General features: G+C 37.5%; 1 protein-coding gene across 1 annotated transcript; it reads left to right on the forward strand.

Moving 5' to 3' along the window:
* The first annotated feature begins 17,397 nt into the window (after positions 1 to 17,397).
* LOC104212870 (E3 ubiquitin-protein ligase At1g63170-like) lies at positions 17,398 to 24,647 on the forward strand. Its single transcript, XM_009762234.2, has 5 exons — positions 17,398 to 17,536; positions 20,896 to 21,610; positions 22,077 to 22,202; positions 22,283 to 22,559; positions 23,873 to 24,647. The coding sequence occupies exons 2-5, from the start codon at positions 20,967 to 20,969 to the stop codon at positions 24,050 to 24,052; spliced, it is 1,227 nt and encodes a 408-aa protein (XP_009760536.1). The 5' UTR covers positions 17,398 to 17,536; positions 20,896 to 20,966; the 3' UTR covers positions 24,053 to 24,647.
* Positions 24,648 to 25,387: the final 740 nt, after the last annotated feature.

Raw genomic sequence — 25,387 nt, forward strand, 5'->3', positions numbered from 1 at the left:
TGATGGGACGGGTCGAGTTTAATTTTAGACCAGATATACCAAGAGCATTGGATACGTGCCACGTGTCCAGTCCGTCAAAGAAATGGTATATGTGTTCAAATAGTAAGACGACAGGGAGTTTTATGGTTTAATAGTATAACAAGGGACAACTTTAAATAATTTATCATAGTAGAGGGACATATCAAACCCTTTTCCGATAAAAAAAATTGACTGGCTCTGAATGGACTGAAATTTCATGGGTCCATAGGGAACGACCTAGTGACCAATACTCGTTGCTTCATCATGACTAACGTTTCCTTTTGGCATTTCGGGTTCATTTTTTGGTATTTCGGGGTCATGCAATACGAATTTATGACTATATCCACTTTTTCGTGTATATTAGTACTATCACACCTCCTTTTTGCGCGCCTACCCCGAAGGATAAATGTGCGAGGGAGTTTTTTCCAATTTAAGTGACAATATTCGAAATGAGATTATTTATTTTAATTCAGAGTCGCCACTTGGGAAAGGTTTAGCTTTTGGTGTCCTAAGTCACCGGTTTATCTTGAATCCCAAATCGAGGAAATTTTTGACTTTCTAAATGAAGTCTGCGAACCAGAAATTCTAAGTAAGGAATTCTGTTGACCCGAGGGAAGGTGTTAGGCACCCTCGAATCCCGTGGTTCTAGCACGGTCGCTTAAATTGATATAATGGCTAAATATCTGATTTAAATACATGTTGTGACTTATGTGCTTTTATTAAGTTTAAACTGCTTTTATTATTATCATTTATTTTTTATAGAATTGCAACGTCGTGAAAATGCATCTCGAACCACGTCACAATCAATGCACCCGTAGTTGTTAACACATTTCGACTCCGTTGAGATTTGAATTTGGGTCACATAAATGCGCACCCGAATTTAAGAATGTAATTTAATTAAGTCGCACCTAAAGAGTCTAACGCATTTTTATCTTTGGGGAAGGCAGTGAAATTCACTAAACAGTTCATCCCAAATTCTAAGTATTTATTATAATCAATTATTGAGGGCCCCGCAATTTGCATTTTTATTTGGCGAGGCTCGTCTCATTATTTTTAAAAGGATAATCTTAGCATGACTACATTTTCTATTTTTGTTTTCTAAAATAAATGAAGATAAGGTCCTACTTTATTTACATATTTTCGAGTTATTATGGTTAAGTTTCAAAAGTGAGTTGTTTAAGGAGTTTGCATGGCAACGCATAGAACATTCTACATACAGACAGTAAAAGAAGAAAAAGATACATTAAATTACAACTTCAAATATTTCTCATTTGTTTGCATTCATGCCTCGAGTGGCTTACAAGATGAACCAATGTATCAGTTTGTGTACCTGGTATTTGGGAAAGCAAAGAAAGAAGATGAAGATCAGTAGAAGCAGCAGTGGTGTAAATACACAGCAACAACAGCAACCCAACAGCAACAAATTCGAATCAGATTCAAGGCCCAGAAAACTTTGAGGAAAAACCGAACAACTCAATAGAATAAACCCAAAAGTTTGTAAGCAAACTAAACAGCAATAAACCACGCGTGTATTAAACCCGAGACTAAACTCGCTTTTTTGTTTTTGTTTTTTTTAACTCTCTAACACTCTTGGGATTTTCGGAATGTCTTCCTCTCTCAAATTAATACTCAAAAATCTTTCAAGTTCAGTCTAAGTTTTTTCTCTCAAGTCTTAGTCTTTTTTTTAATGTTCAAGTCCTTTTAGAATGTGTCAAATGACCCTATATATAACAAGACTCTTGTCTTGAATCCCCAACCCGAAATATTCCCCAATGGCATGCTTTGTTTTCCACTTTCTTAAACAAATGAATTATTCCCCACTATTTTGTGTCTTGTCCCCCATTATATTAAACAATTGTATCAAACCTCACCCCATTACATTTTGTTCCACATGCCTAACATAAACAATTACAATATTCCCCTCCAATACATTATGTCTTGTCCCCCATTATATTAAACAATTATATCACCCACACCCCATTACATTTTGTCCCCCATGCTTAACATAAAGAATTATTCAAAATGTACAATTCCCAAACTACCCCTCCGACCTTATTACAATTACCATTTTAACCCTGAACGTACTACAATTTAACAAACTACCCTCATCAGCTATAATCAATTCAACTAATCAATCTTAACCAAAATATAGCCAATATGACCAATTTCTAAACAAATTTAACAACAAAATCATATGAACACAGATGAACAACATCAAATTAATGTGAATAAATTAACCATATTGGGAACCAATCCTGGTTAACTTAGACCAAAAATGGATGAGCAAGGAAACAACAATATTAAAAACACAAATACATGATTCAAATCAACAAATCAAAAATCAAAACAAACTCAAATTAAATTACTGGATGAACTTCAAACAAAGAATAAACATGCATTAAAATCTATTTTAAACACCAAAACATGATGGATTCAAACGATTTAAACAACGTTAACAATTTCTGAAAAAATACATAAAACACATGAAACAAATTGAAGAAATAATTAATTAAATTTCAATTTGAATCTAACAAACATTAAACTAACAATTTCATATGAGCAAACTGAAACATTAACAAAACAATAAACATGAACAAAACAAAAATCAAACATTTACCGATTTTAGATTCGAGAATATCAAAACAAAATACGGACAAAAATAAAACTCAAAACCCACTAACCGGATCGAAACGACGAACAATGACTAACCAACGACGAACTCGTATGGACTGTTTTGACGGCCCCAACCAAAACTCGAACAAACGACGACGAAGACGAAACTAAGAAGCAACTGAAGGAGGTGAAGCAGAAGAACACATCCATGGCAGCGATGAAGCAGCTGGGGTGTGTTTGGTTTGTTTGTACGAAGAAGATGAAAGCAGAAACAACAACGTGGTCTGCTTGGTTGACGACGAAGCAGTGGCGACGGGGTGGCTTCGAACCAGCTACTCGATGGGCAGCAGCAGTAGAAGAAGCAGACGATAAAGCAAAAGCAGCGACGAAGCAGGCGACGCAGCAGCAACTTATGGAGAAGATGCACGGTAGCCATGGGAGCTCGAGTTCGAGCTCGATGAAGCTCGTCCATGGTTGGTCGTAGCAAAAACAAGCAGCAGCAAATGCAGCAGTGGCGGAGAAGGCAGTAGCGACGAGGCAGCAGCTGCGTAGTTGTCCATGGCGACGAGGGAGCTTCGAAGACGATGAAGTGAAGCTTGTTCTGGGCGTGAGGAGGTGGAAAGGCAACGAGGGGGGAGATGTTGGTTCAAAAGCAGTCGCGGGGGGAGGCAGCCATAGTCGCCGGAGGTGAAGCTTGTTTTGGACTGGTTCGCTGCGTGCCGAAGAAGATGACGAAGCAACGGTGGGCAGCCATGATTGTGTGTGTTTTAGAGTTTGGAGAAGAAGGAGAAAAGGTGAGGGGGGGCGGATAGCTTAGCATTTTTAGGGTTTTCTTTTTTTTGTTTTGTAAAAATGTAAGATAATAAGGGTGTTGGGTCATGGACTGGGTCAACCCGGTTTGAAATGGACCGGGTCGTGGGGAAGGTTGGACAATTTTTTGGGCCTGTGGTTTGAAATTGATGAAGAGGCCCAATTCCGATTTTTTTGTATTTTTGCTCTCTTTTCTTCTTTTATTTTTCTAAACTAAATTCTAAAAATCCTTAAATTATTATTAAGAACTAAATTAAGTTATAAAAGCGTAAATTAACTCCCAATAACAATTAACGCACAATTAAGTAATAATTAAGCATAAAATTGTATATTTGGACATTAAATGCTAAAAATGCAAAAGATGCCTATTTTTGTAATTTGTAATTTTTGTAAAACAAACTTAATTACTAACAATTGTAGAATTAAATCCTACATGCAAAATGCGACATATTTTTGTATTTTGTATTAATTTAACAAATAAACATGCACAGACAAATACAAATAATTATCCAAAAATGTCACAAAAATTCTCAAAATTGCACACCAAGGAAAATCATTTTATTTTGAATTTTTTGGGAGTAATTCTTTCATAGGGCAAAAATCACGTGCTTACAGCTGCCCCTCTTTGCCCGAAGACACGAAGGGTTTTCGTGCAAAGATAAAGTGAGCGATTTTTGCCCATCCGAGTACTCCGTGTGAAGCATTTTTTTGAAAAAGATTTAACCGAACCTTTGCTTTAAAGGTTTCCTACATATCCCTGGCTAAAGGGGAATCAGGTTAATGTAGTTCGGGAAATTTCGGTAGCTGGGACTACCATGGGATTGCAATGCTTGTTGTTACTGTTGTTGCTGTTGCCACTACCGCTTTACTGACCTCCTTATTACAACAAAAGGAAATTGAAACTGAACTAACTACTTATGTCTGTCAACCGCTAGTTACAAGATTCCTATCTATAATTCTTTTGCAACTTGATCTTGGGTCTTAGCTGATTCTGCTTGTAGACTTCGATCTGAATCTTGATGCTCGCAAGTTGTAGGCGCTTGTTTATTTCTGCAGTATTGAGTGAAACGGGATTGGCGGAGCTCGGGAATTTGATCAAATTTTGAGCGACCTGCCCTTTGTTTGTTCCAATATCTGGGAACATCTTCTTTTTGTTCTTTTCTTCTTTTCTTTATTCTGGATTGAGACTCATCCCGTAGGTCGTCTCGATCCATGCACCTTAGAGTCAGACCTGCTGAGACAACAAAACAAACAAACGAAATTTTTCTGCCCCAGTTTCACTAGGAAAATTTCGTGAGTTAATTGCCATAATAATCTATAGGATTGATGAGGGGATGGGACAACTCTAGTCTAAAAGCGCAACTCAGGGATTGGAGCCCTAATATCGCAAAAGGTAAAAATGCGCAACTCAGGGATTGGAGCCCTAGTGTCGGCTAAATGGAAAAGCGCTCAACTCAGGGATTGGAGCTCTAATGTCGGCTAACAGGAAAGCGCTCAACTCAGGGATTGGAGCTCTAATGTCGGCTAACAGGAAAACGCTCAACTCAGGGATTGGAGCCCTAATGTCGGCTAGCAGAAAAAATGCTCAGTTCAGGGGTTGGAGCCCTAATGCTGGCTAACAGAAAAACGCTCAGTTCAGGGATTGGAGCCCTAATGCTGGCTACAAAAATGCTCAATTCAGGGATTGGAGCCCTAATGTCGGCTAACAGAAAAATGCTCAATTCAGGGATTGGAGCCCTAACGCTGGCTAAATGAAAAAGTGCTCAACTTAGGGATTGGAACCCTAATGTCGGCTAACAGAAAAACCTCAGTTCAGGGATTGGAGCCCTAATGCTGGCTAAATGGAAAAGTGCTCAACTCAGGGATTGGAGCCCTAATGTCGGCTTAACAGAAAAACGCTCAGTTCAGGGATTAGAGCCCTAATGCTGGCTAAATGGAAAAGTGCTCAACTCAGGGATTGGAGCCCTAATGTCGGCTTAACAGAAAGAAAAAAAACTCAACTCAGGGATTGGAGCCCTAATGTTGGGAGGATTGCCAGGTTATGCCGGAAAACTGACCGGGTTATGCCGGGAGAAAAAGGAGAGAAAAGAAAGGGGCTTCTGGGTTATGCCAGGGAGGTTCACGGGTTATGCCGTGAAGAAAAGGTCCACGGGTTATGCCGGAAAAGTCATCGGGTTATGCCGGGAAAAGTTCACGGGTTATGCCGGGAAGCTTCATCGGGTTATGCCGAAAAAGGTCCAACGGGTTATGCTGGGAAGATTCATCGGGTTATGCCGGAAAAGGGCAAGAGTCCTCGGGTTATGCCAGGGAAGTCATCGGATTATGCCGGAAAAGGTCCACGGGTTATGCCGGGAAGGTCCAACGGGTTATGCCGGGAAGATTCATCGGGTTATGCCGGAAAAGGGCAAAAGTCCTCGGGTTATGCCGGGGAAGTCATCGGGTTATGCCAGAAAAGGTCCACGGGTTATGCCGGGAAGAATCATCGGGTTATGCCGGAAAAGGTCCAACGGGTTATGCCGGGGAAGTCATCGGGTTATGCCGGAAAAGGTCCATGGGTTATGCCGGGAAGAATCATCGGGTTATGCCGAAAAAGTCATCGGGTTATGCTGGAAAAGGTTCACGGGTTATGCCGGGAAGCTTCATCGGGTTATGCCGAAAAAGGTCCAACGGGTTATGCCGGGAAGATTTGTCGGGTTATGCCAGAAAAGGTCCAACGGGTTATGCCGGGAAGATTCATCGGGTTATGCCGGAAAAGGGCAAGAGTCTTCGGGTTATGCCGGGGAAGTCATCGGGTTATGCCGGAAAAGGTCCACGGGTTATGCCGGGAAGATTCATCGGGTTATGCCGAAAAAGGGCAAGAGTCCTCGGGTTATGCCGGAGAAGTCATCGGGTTATGCCGGAAAAGGTCCACGGGTTATGCCGGAAAAGGTCCACGGGTTATGCCGGGATTTTGATAGAAAAAGCTCATTGGGTTATGCCAAGGAGATCCGCGGTTTAACCGGGATAGTTGAGGAATGAGGTCCTATGCTACCATGATTTGTTTTTCTTTTGGGGATTTTCATTTTTCTTTCTTGTCTTCTTTCTTTTCTTTGGTTTTCCTTTTATATTTCCTTTTATTTATCAAAATGCATGAAAGAATTCCGGGGAAACTTACTTTTGGTCGTTCTCCTGCTGCAAAGCTGGTGCAACGCTCGCACATTTTATTTCTTTCGGGCTATACCTGCTTCTTGCACGGTTGCTTTGGATCGCACCTGTCTCAATTTTCCTAAACAAAGAAAAATTGTCAGTTTGAAAACGGTGGTTGGTTCGGTGGCCTTGATCGTTCCGATTGCTTTGTCTCGGCCTAATTCCTGTTGAGAAACTCTGCCATTGATTGGATTCACAGGCGACCCCTTTTAAACTGATCAGACTCGTATTTCCGGATTTTATGATGACTTGCCCATGTAAGGCTTTGGTTCTTTCATCCCATTCTGCTTGGGGATTCTTTACGAGGCCAGCTCAGTGGGGATTTTTATTGGGGAGACTCTGTGGGGATTTGTACAAGGCAGACTCGTTGGGGATTTGCTGGGGCAGACTCTTTGGGGGATTGTACAAGGGGAGACTCTGTAGGGAATTTTACAAAGGGAGACCCTGTGGGGATTTGTACAAAGGGAGACCCTGTGGGGATTTGCCGTTCTTTTTTTTTTTGGGCGCATTAGGGAATTTTTTATCCTCAAACCTAACTGCAATGGCTAGTCGCATGGGACTTAACCTTTCCAACTTTATTTTGCCTTTGTAGGCCTTTCTTTTCTGTCTTCTTTCTTCCAACTTCAATTTTATAGCATTTGGGGGTACCTTGGTTTCTTCAACTTTGCTGAGGCGATTAGCCACGTGAAACTCAACCCTTTCAACTTCAATTGCCTTTATAAGCGCTTTAATTTGATTTTCTCCTTCCAAGAGTTTTGATTCCTGAGCATCGGCTGCCATGGCCAGTCGAGGTCGTCTTGATGCACCTGCTAATGCTGGGTGCCCTTTGTATATTAGCGTGTATCAAACGAAAGCCCTGTAAATCAGTCTTGCCATCCTTTCTTTGTCTTGGTTTTGGAACAATGTTAGACCAAAAGGGATTCAAAGAGAAACAAATAATTGAATGGAGAATGAGTTTAAAACTAGAAGTGTCCTTTTCGGGGAAAGGAGAGAAGGACTTATCTGGAGTACATGCGGACTTCAATGAACATGACATGCCTTTTGGAATGGGTGCCTGATCTGTGTAAACCGTCCGACTCTCAAAATTCATCACAACTTTGCCTTGAATACCGAGGAACCTTGCCAAGACTCTATTGATGCTGATGGCTGTGAGGATCTTATTTTCGATCATGGGCGCCCTTTGTGGGTTTTCATGAGCTGGCATTTTTCATTTCATTTCTTACCATCTCCTTATAGTGCCCGTGTGGGTGTTCACTAACAAGACTTCTCATTTTGATTTTCTCTGCTTACCGTCGTCTTACGGTGCCCGTGTGGGTTTTCACCAATAAGAGTCTCTCATTTTATTCTTCTCATTTTGTTGTATCAGATCCAAATAACTCCATCCTCCTATTTTGAACCGCTTTGCCGATTGATCAGAAGGACTTGAACAAGGTTTGGGGTGAAAAGAATTTGGATTGAACTACAACTTTGGAATCTTTTGGGCTGGATCATTGCCGCACCATTATAACTTCTGCCCTAGTTTCACTTTTGGGGGACTTCTTGGATTTTTATTCTGGTGTGACTGAACCCCAAGGAGAGGTTGCCTACGTATCCTTTCGGAATCAAGTCAAACGTAGTTCAGGCTCATCATTTTGTTTTTGATTTTCTTTTGTTTTTCTGATTTGCTTTGTTTTTCACTTTCTTCTTCCCTTCCGTTTCCCTTTTTTCATTTTCATTGTCTTTTCTTCCCTTTTTTTTGTATATATATTTTCTTATTTTTCCAATTCTTTCTTCTTCTTTTTTTTTCAATTTTTTTTTCATTTTATTTTCAATAATATTTTCAGGTTCCAAAGAGGGTAATCAAAGAAGAGTAACCAGCTCAAATGGGTTTGCAAGGATTGATAGTGTTTGGGTAGCGAGAATGAAAGTCTTCGTCATCTCAACCGGAAAAGATTTTATTATATAAAGGATCCAACATAGTACCTTTTGACTGCATTTGCATTGACAGCTATTTCAAAGACATTTCCTTCGATGTGTCCCAAGTACAACGCACTCTTTTTGGCAGCACTCTTGTTGTAATGTATGGACCTTTTCAATTTCGGGAATCAATTTTCCTTCAGTTGTTCCAACTCTTTGACTTGTTTCCTTAAGCTATTCTTTATTGCGACCCAATTCTTGATTCATTATTTCGAGGTCTGACAAAGTTTTAAGACCCGGGCATAAAGTCCGCAAGCATGTCATATTATTGAAATCTGCATTTAACAGAACTAAAAGAGAATGAGAAAATTTGACAAGATTTAAGAAAAGAGACATTCCGGGAAAATGAAATATCAATTTCATTTGATTTTTTTGTTTTTTGTTTTTTTTTTTAATTTTTGAAGATAGAAGGGTTTACATCGGAAAGTAAGACAATAAAGTAAAACATCTGGATCACACCCTGAGACAATCCAGATGCAGAAAGGATAGCAAGACTGGCTACCGAGACTCCCGTCTGATGGGGAAACTTCAGGCTTGGCAATCGTTTTTTTTGCTTTTCTTCTATCTCGGCAATGGCTGCAATAGCCTTCAGTGCCAGATCAAATTCCTCAGCTTCACAGATCATTTCGTCTATTGGCCCGTTTTTGTGAGAGTAGGTAGGGGAATGTTCATCATATTAGGAACCTTTTCGTCCCGGAGAACGATTCTTTCAGCTTCAATCAAGTCTTCAACTGCCATTTTGAGGGTCCAATGACCAACAGTCCTTTGTACCATGCCCCACTGTTCCGGAGTGGCATTCACATCTAGTATCAGCTCGATGCGGGAGGGGGACTCGGTGTTTGGCCGATTTGGGGCCACTGGCTGCAGCAGACTTCGCCTGACTAGCTTTTGGAACAAGCCTGAGTATGATTCACCAATAGGGGTGAACTGATTCCTTTTGAAAGACTCTCTTGGGTGAGGATTGTACTGAGGAACATTTGATTGGTGACTATATGGAGCTTGGTAAGGATGGGCATTTCTGGGAGGTGGAGCTCAGTTTTGTGTATAATGTTGTGGCCGCGTGCAAGGCTGCTCATCACCGCATACCAACAAAACCAATCACCTGAACAGAACCTGGCTAATTTACTCACACACACAACCTTGTTAGTTTTGAGGCATTTAACATATAGGAAATCGCACGATGGGATGCAATGCACCTAAACAGTTAAACGCTTTTACCATGTGTTTGAACGGGTTGCATGTTTCATCCCGACCTTAAACTAGCCCTCTTCACTATGTACCTCTTTTCTTTTATTCTTGCCTCTCTTTAACCACTCTTGATCTTGTTTTTGCCGCTCTTTTATTTTTGCACCCTCTTTTTTTGTTTTTTTTTTTATTATTTTGTCACTCTTTTCCCTCTTTTTTCACTATTTTTTCTTTTCTCCTTTTCACTCAATTTTCTTTCTCCTTTTCTTTCAGTTTTTTTACTCAATTTATTTTATAGCTATGATCGAATCCGATGGGGATTGCCTACGTATCATGACCCCGCATGAATCAGATCTTGCGTAGTTCGGGACTAACAAGTGCAAAAATAAAGAAACAAAGTTTATTTTGCATTGTGCTCATCCTGCACATTTATTAAGGTGATTTAAGCAAAAATGATTTGACTCAAAAATGATTTGACTATATTTTAAAAAGAAAGATCCGATTTTCGAACACGGCCTTTCAGCACTTCGGGGATGAAGATTTTAAGGCTGTGAGGGTCAACCGATCAAAACTCTAAAAGATGATCGAAAGTGGCCGTTTATGCAAAGTCAGCCTTCCGTCGTTCCTTTCGGGAACATTTGGCTATTTTGACAAAAACAGCATCACTTGATTTATTTATGACTCTTTTTTCAGAATGGTGACCCGACATTGGGAACATGGCCTCGCAGAGCCTCGGGGACGAGGATCCTAAGGCCATTGGGCAATTTGGTCAGAATTTTAAAAAATGACCAAAAATGGCTGTTTGTGCAAAGTCAGCCTTCCGCCGTCCCTTTCGGGAACATTCGGCTATTCTTGACAAAACGGCATCACCTGACTCATAAATTAAAATTCTGACATTTTGGCTATTTCTGAAAAAGGGGAGGTTGGACCCGATGAGGGTTGCCTACGTATCTCATACCCTGTGAAAATCAAACCGGCGTAGTTCGGGCGATCGTGAATAGAGTAAGTAAACTAACTTTTTTTTTTGGAATAATTTTTTATGCTTTAAAAGAATAAAGGTTTTTTTTTGGATATTTCTAAAAAAAATGCTTAAAAAGAAGAAAAGGATATTTATTTTTTTGGATTTTTGAATTTGACTCTATTTTTATTTTTGAAAGATAGACTTCTAAAAATTTCTTTTCTTTTGATTGGAACTTCGAGAATTTTAGAAGTAAGAAAAAAGAAAATATTTTTGTTTGAATTTTCATTTGTTCTCTCTTTTTCCAAATAAGAAAGAAAATATTTTCTTTGGATTTTGGCTGTCGCCTCTGAATTTTCGAAAGAGGCACTTTTAAGAAAATATTTTGGATTTTCAAGTTTTTTTTTTTTTAAAAAAAATTTACAAAAGTATTTCTAAAGAAAAAATGAAAATATTTTTAGACTTTTAATTTTTAATTCTATGACATTTATGAAAGAAAAACTTTTAAAGAAGGAAAGTCTTTAAAAGAACGAATATATATATTGATTCTCTTTTTTCTGATTTTTTTTGATTTTTTGGGAAAAATACTTCAAAATAAAGGAAACCCGTATTTTGGATTTTAATTTTTTTTTAGATTTTATTATTTATTTTTTTTCTTTTATTTCTTTTTCCGTATAAAATACTTTAGAAAGAAGGAAACTACCCTTTTTTTTGAGTTTTAAAAAATTTCTTCTTTTTTTTGAATTTTCTGAGGAAAGATTTCTAAAGAAGGAACTAATAAAAAATATTTTTGAATTTTTTAAAAATTGGGGTCGGAACCGATGAGGTTTACCTACGTATCTCACATCCGGTGAGAATCAGACCCGCGTAGTTCGGTCGATCGGAAAGAGGGAAAACAAACTAAATCCTCTTTTTTTGAATAAAATCTTTTAAAGAAAAGGAGGAAAACTATTTTCTGGATTTATATATATATATATATATATATATATATATATATATATATATTTTTTTTTTTTTGAAAAGAGACGAAGACTAAGGAAATATTTTGAATTTTAAACTTCTTTTCACTTTTTTTTGAAATTTCGAAAATCTTTTAAAGAGATACTACAAATGAAACGATATTTTTTGAATTTTGAAGTTTCCCTTTTTTTTTTTACTTTTAAATAAATACCTTTTTTTTTGGATTTTGAAAGTGATTAAAAGGAATTTTTTTATATGTTTTCTTTTTTATAAATCAAACTAAAAGGCAAATTTTGTTTTCATTTTTTTTCTGTTTTTTTTTTAAGAAAATTCCGGCGAGGTTTTGATACTACTTGGACATTGGTTTTATTTTTCAAAAAATAAGTAATTATCTCCCTACGCTGCTATTTTTCTTTCTTTTTTTTTTGATTTTTTTTTAGAAACCGGTCAGCATGCAGATCTGAAGCAAATAAATGCGCCAAACAAACGGGATGCAGCAGGATGGTCTTTTCATTTTAGGTTACCTGTCCTAGAAGGACCCAACCCCTGTGTTGAGTCCCCTATGTCAAATGCAACATGATGCAAATAAGCGTTCCTACTAGGGATCCAACATGAGGTTTTGTTATACTAGGTTTATAACCTGGGTATATGTTCTAGACTGTGTACCCGAGCGGACAACTCGAGTCGAGGAGGGGGCTACGTACCGGGGACCCGCGAGATCGTCCGGCTTTGTAACTTGTCCGGCCTCTTTCTTATTTCAGGTATTGACACTAACAGAATAGGGAGTCTCGACCAGCGAGCTTCTCCCCGGAGGTAAGAAGAGAAGGGTTTCGGCACAGTTTATATACAGTTCAGATAATATCAAAGCGGTAAAAGACAACATTTAGCACGTTATGCCAAAACATGTAATAAAGATCAGATAATAAAGCCAAATATAACAATTATTCTAAGCTCGAATTCTTAAACCCTGAACCAAAGGTTCTGGGTTGAATCCCCAGCGGAGTCGCCAGAGCTATCACACCTCCTTTTTGCGCGCCTACCCCGAAGGATAAATGCGTGAGGGGAGTTTTTCCAATTTAAGTGACAATATTCGAAATGAGATTATTTATTTTAATTCAGAGTCGCCACTTGGGAAAGGTTTGGCTTTTGGTGTCCCAAGTCACCGGTTTATCTTGAATCCCAAATCGAGGAAATTTTTGACTTTCCAAATGAAGTCTGCGAACCAGAAATTCTAAGTAAGGAATTCTGTTGACCCGAGGGAAGGTGTTAGGCACCCTCGAATCCCGTGGTTCTAGCACGGTCGCTTAAATTGTTATAATGGCTAAATATCTGATTTAAATACATGTTGTGACTTATGTGCTTTTATTAAGTTTAAACCGCTTTTATTATTATCATTTATTTTTTATAGAATTGCAACGTCGTGAAAATGCATCTCGAACCACGTCACAATCAATGCACCCGTAGTTGTTAACACATTTCGACTCCGTTGAGATTTGAATTTGGGTCACATAAATGCGCACCCGAATTTAAGAATGTAATTTAATTAAGTCGCGCCTAAAAAGTCTAACGCGTTATTATCTTTGGGGAAGGCAGTGGAATTCACTAAACAGTCCATCCCAAATTCTAAGTATTTATTATGACCAATTATTGAGGGCCCCGCAATTTGCCTTTTTATTCGGCGAGGCTCGTCTCATTATTTTAGAAGGGTACCCTAACATGACTACATTTTCTATTTTTGTTTTCTAAAATAAATGAAGATAAGGTCCTACGTTATTTACATACTTTCGAGTTATTATGGTTAAGTTTCAAAAGTGAGTTGTTTAAGGAGTTTGCATGGCAACGCATAGAACATTCTACATACAGACAGTACAAGAAGGAAAAGACTACATTAAATTACAACTTCAAATCTTTCTCATTTGTTTGCATTCATGCCTCGAGTGGCTTACAAGATGAACCAGTGTATCAGTTTGTGTACCTGGTATTTGGGAAAGCAAAGAAAGAAGATGAAGATCAGTAGAAGCAGCAGTGGTGTAAATACACAGCAACAACAGCAACCCAACAACAACAAATTCGAATCAGATTCAAGGCCCAGAAAACTTTGAGGAAAAATCGAACAACTCAATAGAATAAACCCAAAAGTTTGTAAGCAAACTAAACAGCAACAAACCACGCGTGTATTAAACCCGAGACTAAACTCGCTTCTCCTTTTTTTTTTAACTCTCTAACACTCTTGGGATTTTCGGAATGTCTTCCTCTCTCAAATTAATACTCAAAAATCTTTCAAGTTCAGTCTAAGTTTTTTCTCTCAAGTCTTAGTCTTTTTTTTAATGTTCAAGTCCTTTTAGAATGTGTCAAATGACCCTATATATAACAAGACTCTTGTCTTGAATCCCCAACCCGAAATATTCCACAATGACATGCTTTGTTTCCCACTTTCTTAAACAAATGAATTATTCCCCACTATTTTGTGTCTTGTCCCCCATTATATTAAACAATTGTATCAAACCTCACCCCATTACATTTTGTCCCCCATGCCTAACATAAACAATTACAATATTCCCCTCCAATACATTATGTCTTGTCCCCCATTATATTAAACAATTATATCACCCACACCCCATTACATTTTGTCCCCCATGCTTAACATAAAGAATTATTCAAAATGTACAATTCCCAAACTACCCCTCCGACCTTATTACAATTACCATTTTAACCCTGAACGTACTGTAATTTAACAAACTACCCCCATCAGTTATAACCAATTCAACTAATCAATCTTAACCAAAATATAGCCAATATGACCAATTTCTAAACAAATTTAACAATAAAATCATATGAACACAGATGAACAACATCAAATTAATGTGAATAAATTAACCATATTGGGAACCAATCCTGGTTAACTTAGACCAAAAATGGATGAGCAAGGAAACAACAATATTAACAACACAAATACATGATTAAATCAACAAATCAAAAACCAAAACAAACTCAAATTAAATTACTGGATGAACTTCAAACAAAGAATAAACATGCATTAAAATCTATTTTAAACAACAAAACATGACGGATTCAAACGATTTAAACAACGTTAACAATTTCTGAAAAAATACATAAAACACATGAAACAAATTGAAGAAATAATTAATTAAATTTCAATTTGAATCTAACAAACATTAAACTAACAATTTCATATGAGCAAACTGAAACATTAACAAAACAATGAACATGAACAAAACAAAAATCAAACATTTACCGATTTTAGATTCGAGAATATCAAAACAAAATACGGACAAAAATAAAACTCAAAACCCACTAACCGGATCGAAACGACGAACAATGACTGACCAACGATGAACTCGTATGGACTGTTTTGACGGCCCCAACCAAAACTCGAACAAACGACGACGAAGACGAAACTAAGAAGCAACTGAAGGAGGTGAAGCAGAAGAACACAACCATGGCAGCGATGAAGCAGCTGGGGTGTGTTTGGTTTGTTTGTACGAAGAAGATGAAAGCAGAAACAACAGCGTGGTCTGCTTGGTTGACGACGAAGCAGTGGCGACGGGGTGGCTTCGAACCAGCTGCTCGACGGGCAGCAGCAGTAGAAGAAGCAGACGATGCAGCAGAAGCAGCGACGAAGCAGCAACAACTTATGGAGAAGATGCAGCAGCAGCCATGGGAGCTCGAGTTCGAGCTCGATGAAGCTCGTCCATGGCTGGTCGTAGCAAAAACAAGCAGCAGCAAATGCAACAGTGGCGGAGAAGGCAGCAGCGACGAGGCAGCAGCTGCGTAGTTGTCCATGGCGACGAGGGAGCTTCGAAGACGATGAAGTGAAGCTTGTTCTGGGCGTGAGGAGGTGGAAAGGCAACGAGGGGTGAGGTGTTGGTTCGAAGGCAGTCGCGGGGGGAGGCAGCCATAGTCGCCGAAGGTGAAGCTTGTTTTGGACTGGTTCGCTGCGTGCCGAAGAAGATGACGAAGCAACGGTGGGCAGCCATGATTGTGTGTGTTTTAGAGTTTGGAGAAGAAGAAGAAGAAAAGGTGAGAGGGGGGGATAGCTTAGCATTTTTAGGGTTTTTTTTTTTTGTTTTGTAAAAATGTAAGATAATAGCGGTGTTGGGTCATGGACTGGGCCAACCCGGTTTGAAATGGACCGGGTCGTGGGGAAGGTTGGGCAATTTTTTGGGCCTGTGGTTTGAAATTGAAGAAGAGGCCGAATTCCGATTTTTTTGTATTTTTGCTCTCTTTTCTTCTTTTAGTTTTCTAAAACTAAATTCTAAAAATCCTTAAATTATTATTAAGAACTAAATTAAGTTATAAAAGCGCAAATTAACTCCCAATAACAATTAACGCACAATTAAGTAATAATTAAGCATAAAATTGTATATTTGGACATTAAATGCTAAAAATGCAAAAGATGCCTATTTTTGTAATTTTTAATTTTTGTAAAACAAACTTAATTACTAACAATTGTAGAATTAAATCCTACATGCAAAATGCGACATATTTTTGTATTTTTTATTAATTTAACAAATAAACATGCACAGACAAATACAAATAATTATCCAAAAATGTCACAAAAATTCTCAAAATTGCACACCAAGGAAAATCATTTTATTTTGAATTTTTTGGGAGTAATTCTTTCATAGGGCAAAAATCATGTGCTTACAAGTACATTTTGATTTTGAAGAATTTTTTTGACCGACTCTGATTGGCTTGAAATTTCATAGGTCAATAGGAAACGGCCTAGTGACCAATACTCATAGCCTCACCATGACTTTCGAGTTCATGTTTGCCATTTCGGGGTCATACAACAAGAATTTATGACTATATTTACAAAAGCATATGTTGCTTTTGTAAAAAAAATTGACGGACTCTAATTGGTCAGAAATTGTAGGTCCCTAGGAAATGGTCTAGTGACCAATACTCATTGCTTTGCCATGACTTTCGAGTTCATTATCTGGTATTTCGAGGTCATGCAATACGAATTTATGACTATACCCGTTTTTTCATATGTATTAATAAATATTGATTTTGTAAAATATTTTTAACGGATTCTGATTGGCCTAAAATTTTATAGGTCCATTGCAAACAGCCTATGACTAATACTCATTGCTTCGCCATGACTTTCAAGTTCATTTTATGACGTTCCGAAGTCTTGCAAATACGAATCTATGATTATATTCACTTTTTCGTGTGTATCAGTACTTGCTGATTTAGTAGAATTTTTTTGAAGTCCAAAATCAAAATACGAGCCTATTGAATCCATCAAATCTCGATTCCGAGGTCGTTTACTTAAAAGTCAAACTTTGGTCAACTCTTCTAACTTACGACTTTTTAATTGAGAATCACTCTTTCAAATACATTCCGAACCACTTGAAAATCAAAACCAACCATACATGTAGCTAATCAAGGTCTTGAACTATCAAACGGAATACCAAAGCTCAAAACGACTAGTCAAATCATTATATTCTCCCCACTTAAATATACGTCCGTCCTCGAAGGTGCAGTAAAACCTATTAGATAGAAAACAATACACAATAATATCAGTACCAAATTAAGCATATGCACAAAAACTTCCCAAGCATAACGTGTTATAAAAGCAAATAAAAAAAAGAAAAACAAACAGTAGAAGAAAACTGAACCGAATTAAAAAAAAATACATATAGATACAATCATATCATTATCATACAATAAAAAAGAATTATATTTACATAAAGGAGTCGGTGGTTCAATGGGTCACAAGAGATGACAAATTATTTCCCTTTTGGCAGAAAGAAAAAAAGCGAATCCCTAATTTCAAAGGCTTTTTCAACGTGACGGAGCTTATCAATCACCATATATTCGCTGGTAATTTTACGATTTTCTCATTCGTTTTTCGTTTAATTTCAGACTAATTTACTTTTTTGAATGGATTAATCGGTTAATTTGAGGATTTTTCTACAAGAAATGATGTTTCGTGGCGAATATTAGCTTTTACATTGAATTTTGAGCTGAATTTGCTTCATAAAGTTATATTAGGGCTTAGGATATTTCCGTAAGAGTGTTGTTAAATGTGCCCAAATAGAGTTTCAAAGGATTTTTAATTTTAAAGCTGCTGTTTTTCCATTTTATTTTGTTGGATAAATGTCACAATTAATCAGAGTTTATGTTCTATATGCACTGATGGTGTAAAACATAATTTACAAAATCATTTTATTTATTAGGTAATTACAAGCAAATCTTTGAATAAATATTACTCCTTCTGTCCCAATATGTGTCATACATTTTTCTTTTTAGTGCGTCCCCCCAAAAAAAGTGATACCTTTTGTATTTAGAAGCAATTTAACTTTGAATTTTCCATTTTACCTTCCATGGGATGATTTGTAGCGATACAAATATCTATGACTTGTTTTAGACCACAAAGTTCAAAAGTTTTCATTTCTTTTTGAAACTCCGTGCTAGTCAAATAGCATCACATAAAATGGAGCAGAGAGAATAGTTTGTAACCTAGTAAAAATGGTAACTAACCTGTTATCACATGTTAAATTTCACGAATATTGTAAAAAGTTCTTTATACCGTCACTGTATATAACTTAAGTACAGCTCTAATGATCTGAGTTTGATTCGTAGTTATGATAGCCAATATGTGTAGCATGATATCATCCTGATCTCAAATCAGTTGGGGTCGATCGGTTATATGAATCCTCTATATCCATTCTGCGCTATTCAGGTTCATATCACTCCAATAGAATTAATTTCTGATTTCAAGGTAAAGTAGGAGTCCTCGAAATTTCACAGTTAACCCGGTGGTATAAACATTATGCGAGTCATAATTTTTCTTTGTGCTATGTTCTTAGCTAATTTTGTATTAATTTCATTACTGCTACTGTTATTCACCACAAAAATAAAGATGTGGCGGTGTTATCCTAGGCTTTACGTGCAACTTGAATCAAGGGGTTGCTTTATGTGCTTAACTCGGTATAAGCGATTTTCCGCTTCCACCTTTCTAGGCTTCACAATAGCTCCCCCTTTTCTTTTCCAGTTCCTTCTTTTCGTTCTACTTAGGTGGAGCAATCCGAACTCTCGACAGAAATCAGAATATAAAAGAGGACCACAGGCCTGTGTAAACACCTCAACGAACTCATGTGCTCCTCAGCCCGAGGACAATCTCTCAAATACACATGTTGATGTTGTTGATCCATTTTTCTTTTCTTTGTTGATTCCTCTCAATGAAATTTTCATTGGTGCACTAAGTTACTTATAGATGTATGCATGCAGTCCGGGAACACTTTGGGGCGAACACCCATCCGAACAAGTAGGTGGTCTTAGGCTGACCAGCATTGTATTGATCTAGTTCCAGGTGTTGTCCTTTCTTTCCTCATTGCCACCTTACCTGCCCAAGAAGGGCACCCTTGACTCTATACTCATTACTCTATTTCCTTCTGAACCCGAACAGCAGTAGTCCATTCATGCTCCTTTCCTTAGAGGAAATCCTTTGCTTAAAGTTTAACAATGGACTAGTTTGTAGCTTTAATAAGTCACTTGGATGAAAAGAGAGGTTAAGTTTGAAGTTTCAATGCCTATGCGCGTCATGCAATTTCTTGTCCTTACATTAAAGGGTGTGAAGGGATCATGTTTTGATCAGATTTTAGGATTGAGGAGCTCGATGGGTTGCTGGTAGTTGTAGTCTGTGAAGTTTATGATGGTCAGTACTCGTATAGATGCAGTATCATTTACATTAAGCATAGCTTTGTATAAGTCATGTTAATGTGTTTCAGAAGAATTCTTGCTCGGGATTTCAGCGTCATGTGTTTATGCGAGACACATATATGTGAGTCCATGTGTCTGAAAAAGTTCCAAGTATGAGATATGAGAGGAGATTGGGCGAATGTATAGAGTATTATATCATACATCTGGAACTCTATTAGATACTATATTACAATCTTATCACAATGTCGGACACCATTACAAATATATAATCTATCCACACATGTGGCTGAACTTAACACTCTCCTGAAGTTGATACATATATGTTGGTTATAGCGAGCTTGTTACATGTGAAACTAGTTTGAGGACTGACAAGCATCGTGAATATGTATGCTAGTTGATAATGATGTCACATATTTAGTGACAATGACTTTGAAACATGCTCCCTCCGTTTCAATTTAGACGAGGTAGTTTGACTCGGCGCGGAGTTTAAGAAGAAAAAAAAACTTTTGAAACTTGTGGTCTTAAAAGCTTAAGGGGTAAAAGCTTTATGACACCATAACATTTGTGTGGTTGTAAAAGCTTCTCATTAAGGGTAAAATAGGTAAAATGAAAGAGTGTAAAGTTGATTATTTCCAATTTTAAAAATATGTCATTCTTTTTGGAACGGACTAATAAGGAAAGTGTTATCTAAATTGAAACAGGGAAAATCTTTTTTGTGAGGAAGTATGAATTGATTTCTATGTTCTTGGTCCTTTCATGAAAAATAGGAGCTGACAATACAAAGTGCAACTCAATCATCATAAGTGAGAATAATCTGATTTAATTTTCCAGTTTCAAATCTTGGAATAGTTGTTTGATCCATTTGGGTTCGAGTCTGTCTCGCGCAAGCTGTATCTATAGAGCAAATAATCTATTCTGGTATCCTTCTAAAATGGCCTTTGCTAATTAGCTGATTTTATGTATCTAAGAATGCGAACTACTACATTTCAATAAGCATCACATGGATAACTCAGGAGAAGCCTCCCCTGTCCTGGTAGAAGCTTGACCTTCGAGTCCAGTGGAGTGATTCATCCCCCATAACTCCTTTTAATTCCTGAGAATTGAGATGTAGGAGAAGAATTTCTCGAGAACAAAAAGAGTAATTGGAAGTAGGAAAGCATATGTCTTACGCTTAGCAGTTTTTATAGATATTTTATACATTCCGAATAGTACATTATTTTGATGAGGACACTATCACAAATGCATACATATTTTACACGTGTGACAATGTCTCACCAATAAAGTCTTTTATGAATTAAAAGGTACATGCTAATTTGTGGGTAAACTATATGTTCTTCAATATGGCTCTAAGCTCCCCCCACTTGGTATTTTTATGCATGTGTCCAAGTTTTGTTGAATTTTTTTATCGTGTATTATAATTGTACTAGTTTCTGAAGTGATCCTTCCTCAGTAGAGGACTAAAATTTTTTATTTCCTACCCAGCAAATAATATTTCTTTCTTAAAATGAAATCATCAGGTAAGCACTGCTTGGAGCATAAGGGTGGTAACTGAACTGGTACAGACATTGCCCTTGAGATTTATGGTTGAATGGCTGTTACCTCTGAAGAACTTACTCAGGAGAACCCAACCGACAGATTTCCTTTGCTCATGGAGCAAGCAGAAAGTCATGAGAGGAATGAACATGTTATTGATGTAGAACAAGGAGGTGGTCCCTCATCATCAGGTTCATCTGATAATGATTCTCCTCGTGACTTGGAAATGCCCAGCCATGAAGATAGATCACCTGGTCGACATTCTTCATCTTCGTCCAATGATTCAAATTCTCAAAGCCCTTCAATTGCAAGGAGAGGTGAAGGTTCTGATCGTCGTTGGAGCCCATTTAATACCCTGTTGTGGCTTTCCATTGAGCTAGTATTCACCTTAGGACAGATTGTTGCAGCGATTGTTGTTTTATCCTTGTCAAGAGGGGAAAACCCAGAAACCCCATTATTTGCTTGGGTTGTAGGTTATGCAACTGGATGTGCAGCAAGCCTCCCTTTACTGTACTGGCGGTATCTTCACCGTTACCGAGCCACTGATCGGAGGTCAGCTCAATTGCGTCAAGGTTCCCCCCAAGTCAATTCCACTGCAGAGCCAAACTCTTATATTACTATCTCATTGACTCGGTCCTCAGATGAGGAAGATGGTAGAAACACATCTACAGAAATTTTGACCAGGCAAAGCAATGCAAGGTAATTATATGCTTATTACTCTTTTTCATGTGTTTTCTTCTTTATTTTTGCTGTTGGGTACAACTAACCCAAAACACAACTAAACGTGTTCACTAATTCAGGATGCAGTCAGTTGTTGCCTTAAGAAACCTCATTAGTTAGATTGTACGAGTTTCGGCTAGATGATTTTTTAGGTACAACTGCTTCATGCTTTATAAGAGTAACTTAGAAAATTTATTGTTTTTTTCATAACCTTCTCTCCAATTTCTTTAATATGATATAATAAAAGGCGTCTCCAAGCATTCTTCAGTTTTTCCGTATTCCAAATCTTTGCACAGCCATATAGAGATTCTCACAGAAATGTAGTCTGTGTTTGAAAATGATATCTGCATTTTACGAACCAGTGTATCCTCAGTACTATGATATTGGATTCTGTCTTATATCATGGATAGTCTTGTTGACCATGCATTGATGTTTCTTTTCCCAGACTTGGTTCACTGGTAGATCATTTCAAGATGGCCTTGGATTGCTTCTTTGCAGTGTGGTTTGTCGTTGGCAACGTTTGGATCTTTGGGGGGCACTCATCTTCTTCTGACGCTCCCAATTTGTACAGGTCCAGTTGTTTCCTTTTTATTTATTCTTCCTTTCCCACACTGGTATCACCGAAACTAACATTAGATCCATACTTTGCAGATTATGTATAGCTTTTCTTACCATTAGTTGCATTGGATACGCTATGCCTTTCATCTTGTGTGCAATGATATGTTGCTGCCTGCCTTGTATAATTTCAATCCTTGGTGTCCGTGAGAATATGCATGGAGTGAGAGGAGCCACAGAAGAGTCCATTAATGCTCTTCCGACATATAAGTATAGGGCCAAGACCAATGGAAACAAAAATTCAGAAGGGGAGGAAGGTGGTTTTATAGCAACTGGCACAGAGAAGGAACGTGCTATCTCGGGAGAAGATGCAGTAAGTTTATCCTTCCATTTATAGCCTTTGGGAGTCAGAAATAGAATTTGTGATAAGTCTCGCAGAAAGTAGTTTTTGCTTCTTGATATGATGTTGTTTGCATCTGAATGATCTAACATATTTATATGAGTACTACATCAACCAAATGGTTATAAGCAAACAGACAGCGTTCCTATTTTTCCATGACTGCTAGTCATACTATCAAATGAGGCAATAATAAATGACTATTTTAAAAAATAACCTGTGTTTGGTGTTGAAACTCAACATGTTAAAGTATTTCTTGTAGTCTATTTTTGTGATTAAATGTTTCCTTTATACCCCGCACATTGTGTATTTTGAATATAGTTTTGTAGTTTTCCCCCCTTAAAGTAAGGTAGAGCAATTAGAATACAATACAGGACAGTTTCCTCTGTCTTTACCACTTCCTGTTTGGTTTGGTTTGGTCTTGTAGTTTTGATTGATCTGGTTTTGTATAATTTTCATTTGCATTCCTAAAAACAAGGGTAACGTCCATACGCATTGTTAGGGAGGTGAAAAAAGCTATCCATGCACATGCACATGCAAATTGTGCTTAGTAAAACTGTTTAAAGTGCAAAAGGAGGAGAAGGAGAAGGAGAGGGAGAAGGAGAAGGAGAATGAATGATTTGATTTGTCAATCTTTAGCAGTCGGGCGTTCAGTAGACCAGGAAAAAATGTAATGCATTTGAAAGTTTTCGAGTACTTGAAGAAGAGTTAATAAATCTTTATGATGTTACTCTCTACAGCTATGGAATAGTATGTGGCCTTAAGCTTATCATTAATGGCTCGTTTGGTATGAGGAATAAGGGATAATTAATCCCGGGATTAAATTTGAGATGAGTTTATCCCATGTTTGGTTGGGATAAAATCGTGGTATAACTAATCCCGGGATAATTAATATGGGATAACTTGTTTCCCGACCAAACGACCCCTGAGAGAATATGAGATTTCATTTAATACTTCTTAACATTTATGCTTCTACACAGATGGCAACCTAATATTTTACATAAAATTGAATTTAAATATTGGACTACATATAGATCATGTCAGTTATTCATATCTATCGAAGAGGATGTTACTAATTATATTTGCTGGATCATCTTTGATTAACTCGATCGTATGAGACCTTTTAGAGGTACGCTGTTAGCCTGTTACATAATACATGTGGTATTACATAAGAACTGTAACCTTGCTGAATTCACTAGTCGACTGGTGTTGAACATACATGAGCTTTTTATGTAATTGAGTTGTAAATCTCATATATTAACCAGTATTTATGCTTTAAACGCATACAGGTATGTTGTATTTGCTTAACAAAGTACGAGGACAATGACGAGCTAAGGGAGTTGCCTTGCTCGCATTTCTTCCATACCCAGTGTGTAGATAAATGGCTGAAGATTAATGCGTCTTGCCCCCTCTGCAAATCTGAAATTGGCATCAAGGACACAAATGAGGAACCGCTTCAACAGTCCTAAAGTAGTACAGAAACCGACTTCTTATGGTTCAAAACCGCGATCATTGCTAGCTTATCGCATGGGTGCCGGGCGAGTGTTTCATAGCTGACTGTGACCCCCCCCCCCCTTTCTTTCTGCGGTGAAATTTTAGTTTGTACATTTGTTTATATCAACAATGTGTAACAGGCTTGAAAGAAAAAGGTTTTCCATTGCTCAAATCTGACATCAAGGTCGAGAGCTGTACAAAGATTCCAGAAATTCAACAACTCATCCTGCTACTTTTGGAAGGAATCCTTTCTCTTATAGAATGTTTCTTCATCAATTTGGTATATCTTTCTTGGGTGTCTTCACATCTCTTTCCAGCCTCCCCACTTGCCTCCTCTTTTTGTATAAACAAATTTAGGATAATGATTGTTCAATATCTGCATTATGAGGATGAGTATTGTATAATGATTGTATCTCCATTTGAAAGACCGAGCTTCAATATAGTGGATAGTGGTCGAACAAATTTTCGAATTGTATTACATATTACATATTTTTAGTAACTGAGAAATTCTCGAGAGCCAGTGATGTACGGTTTGAAACTCGATAATGGGCTTGCTTTTCACGTTCTTCACTTAAATACTAAATTTTTGTTTGCAGCAAGGTTGATGTGTGTCTAATCCCCACACATTACGTGATGCGCTATTACCAAAACTTAGTATTATTTTGATAGCTAAGGATTGTATTCTACATTCAAGTCTGTGAGAGGAAAGGAACCAAACAATATTTCCTTTCAATTTCATACATGAGCTCTGTTGTCATTGAAAGCTGAATTGTAACTCAGGCACAGAAAAAAGTGCTATGCCATGTTTTATTATTGTTATTTGGAGCTCATGGGATGAGATAATTTTTGGTGGTTTACTGTAAAAATTTGAAAACATCAATGTTGGACCTTAGAAAGTATTGAAAAAGACGAAGTGAATCTTCTTGATTCGATGTTATTTCACTAAATTGGTGATTGAGAATTGTTTGTGTTGGTATATGGAAGCTTTGTTTCATATCTAAGATCATTTAGAGCAGATTTGGGGTGGTTTGATATGTTGAAGTAGCAACTTGAAGAATACTTTGTTAGTAGAAAAATATGTCAATTGGGTAGATTTCGATGAATAACTTAATAGATAGGTAGAGTAAATATACATCAGTTCTAGTAACCCGGTAGAAAAATCTCTGAAGAGCACAAACATGATAATTTGGCAGACTTTGATGAACAATTTAACAGATAATTAGAGTAATAACAACATCAACTTACCAATACGGTAGAGAAATCCTAAAGAACAAAAGTATGACAACCAGTTATACTTCGATGAACAATTT

Source organism: Nicotiana sylvestris, chromosome 6 (assembly GCF_000393655.2).
Source record: "Nicotiana sylvestris chromosome 6, ASM39365v2, whole genome shotgun sequence".
Taxonomy (NCBI): Eukaryota; Viridiplantae; Streptophyta; class Magnoliopsida; order Solanales; family Solanaceae; genus Nicotiana; species Nicotiana sylvestris.

Excerpts from the sequence above, each read along its gene's own strand:
- LOC104212870 (XM_009762234.2), top strand. The coding sequence starts at position 20,967 with ATGGCTGTTACCTCTGAAGAACTTACTCAGGAGAACCCAACCGACAGA. Across the intron at positions 21,611-22,076 it reads ACCAGGCAAAGCAATGCAAG|ACTTGGTTCACTGGTAGATC; the intron begins GTAATTATATGC and ends TTCTTTTCCCAG. Across the intron at positions 22,560-23,872 it reads CTATCTCGGGAGAAGATGCA|GTATGTTGTATTTGCTTAAC; the intron begins GTAAGTTTATCC and ends AAACGCATACAG.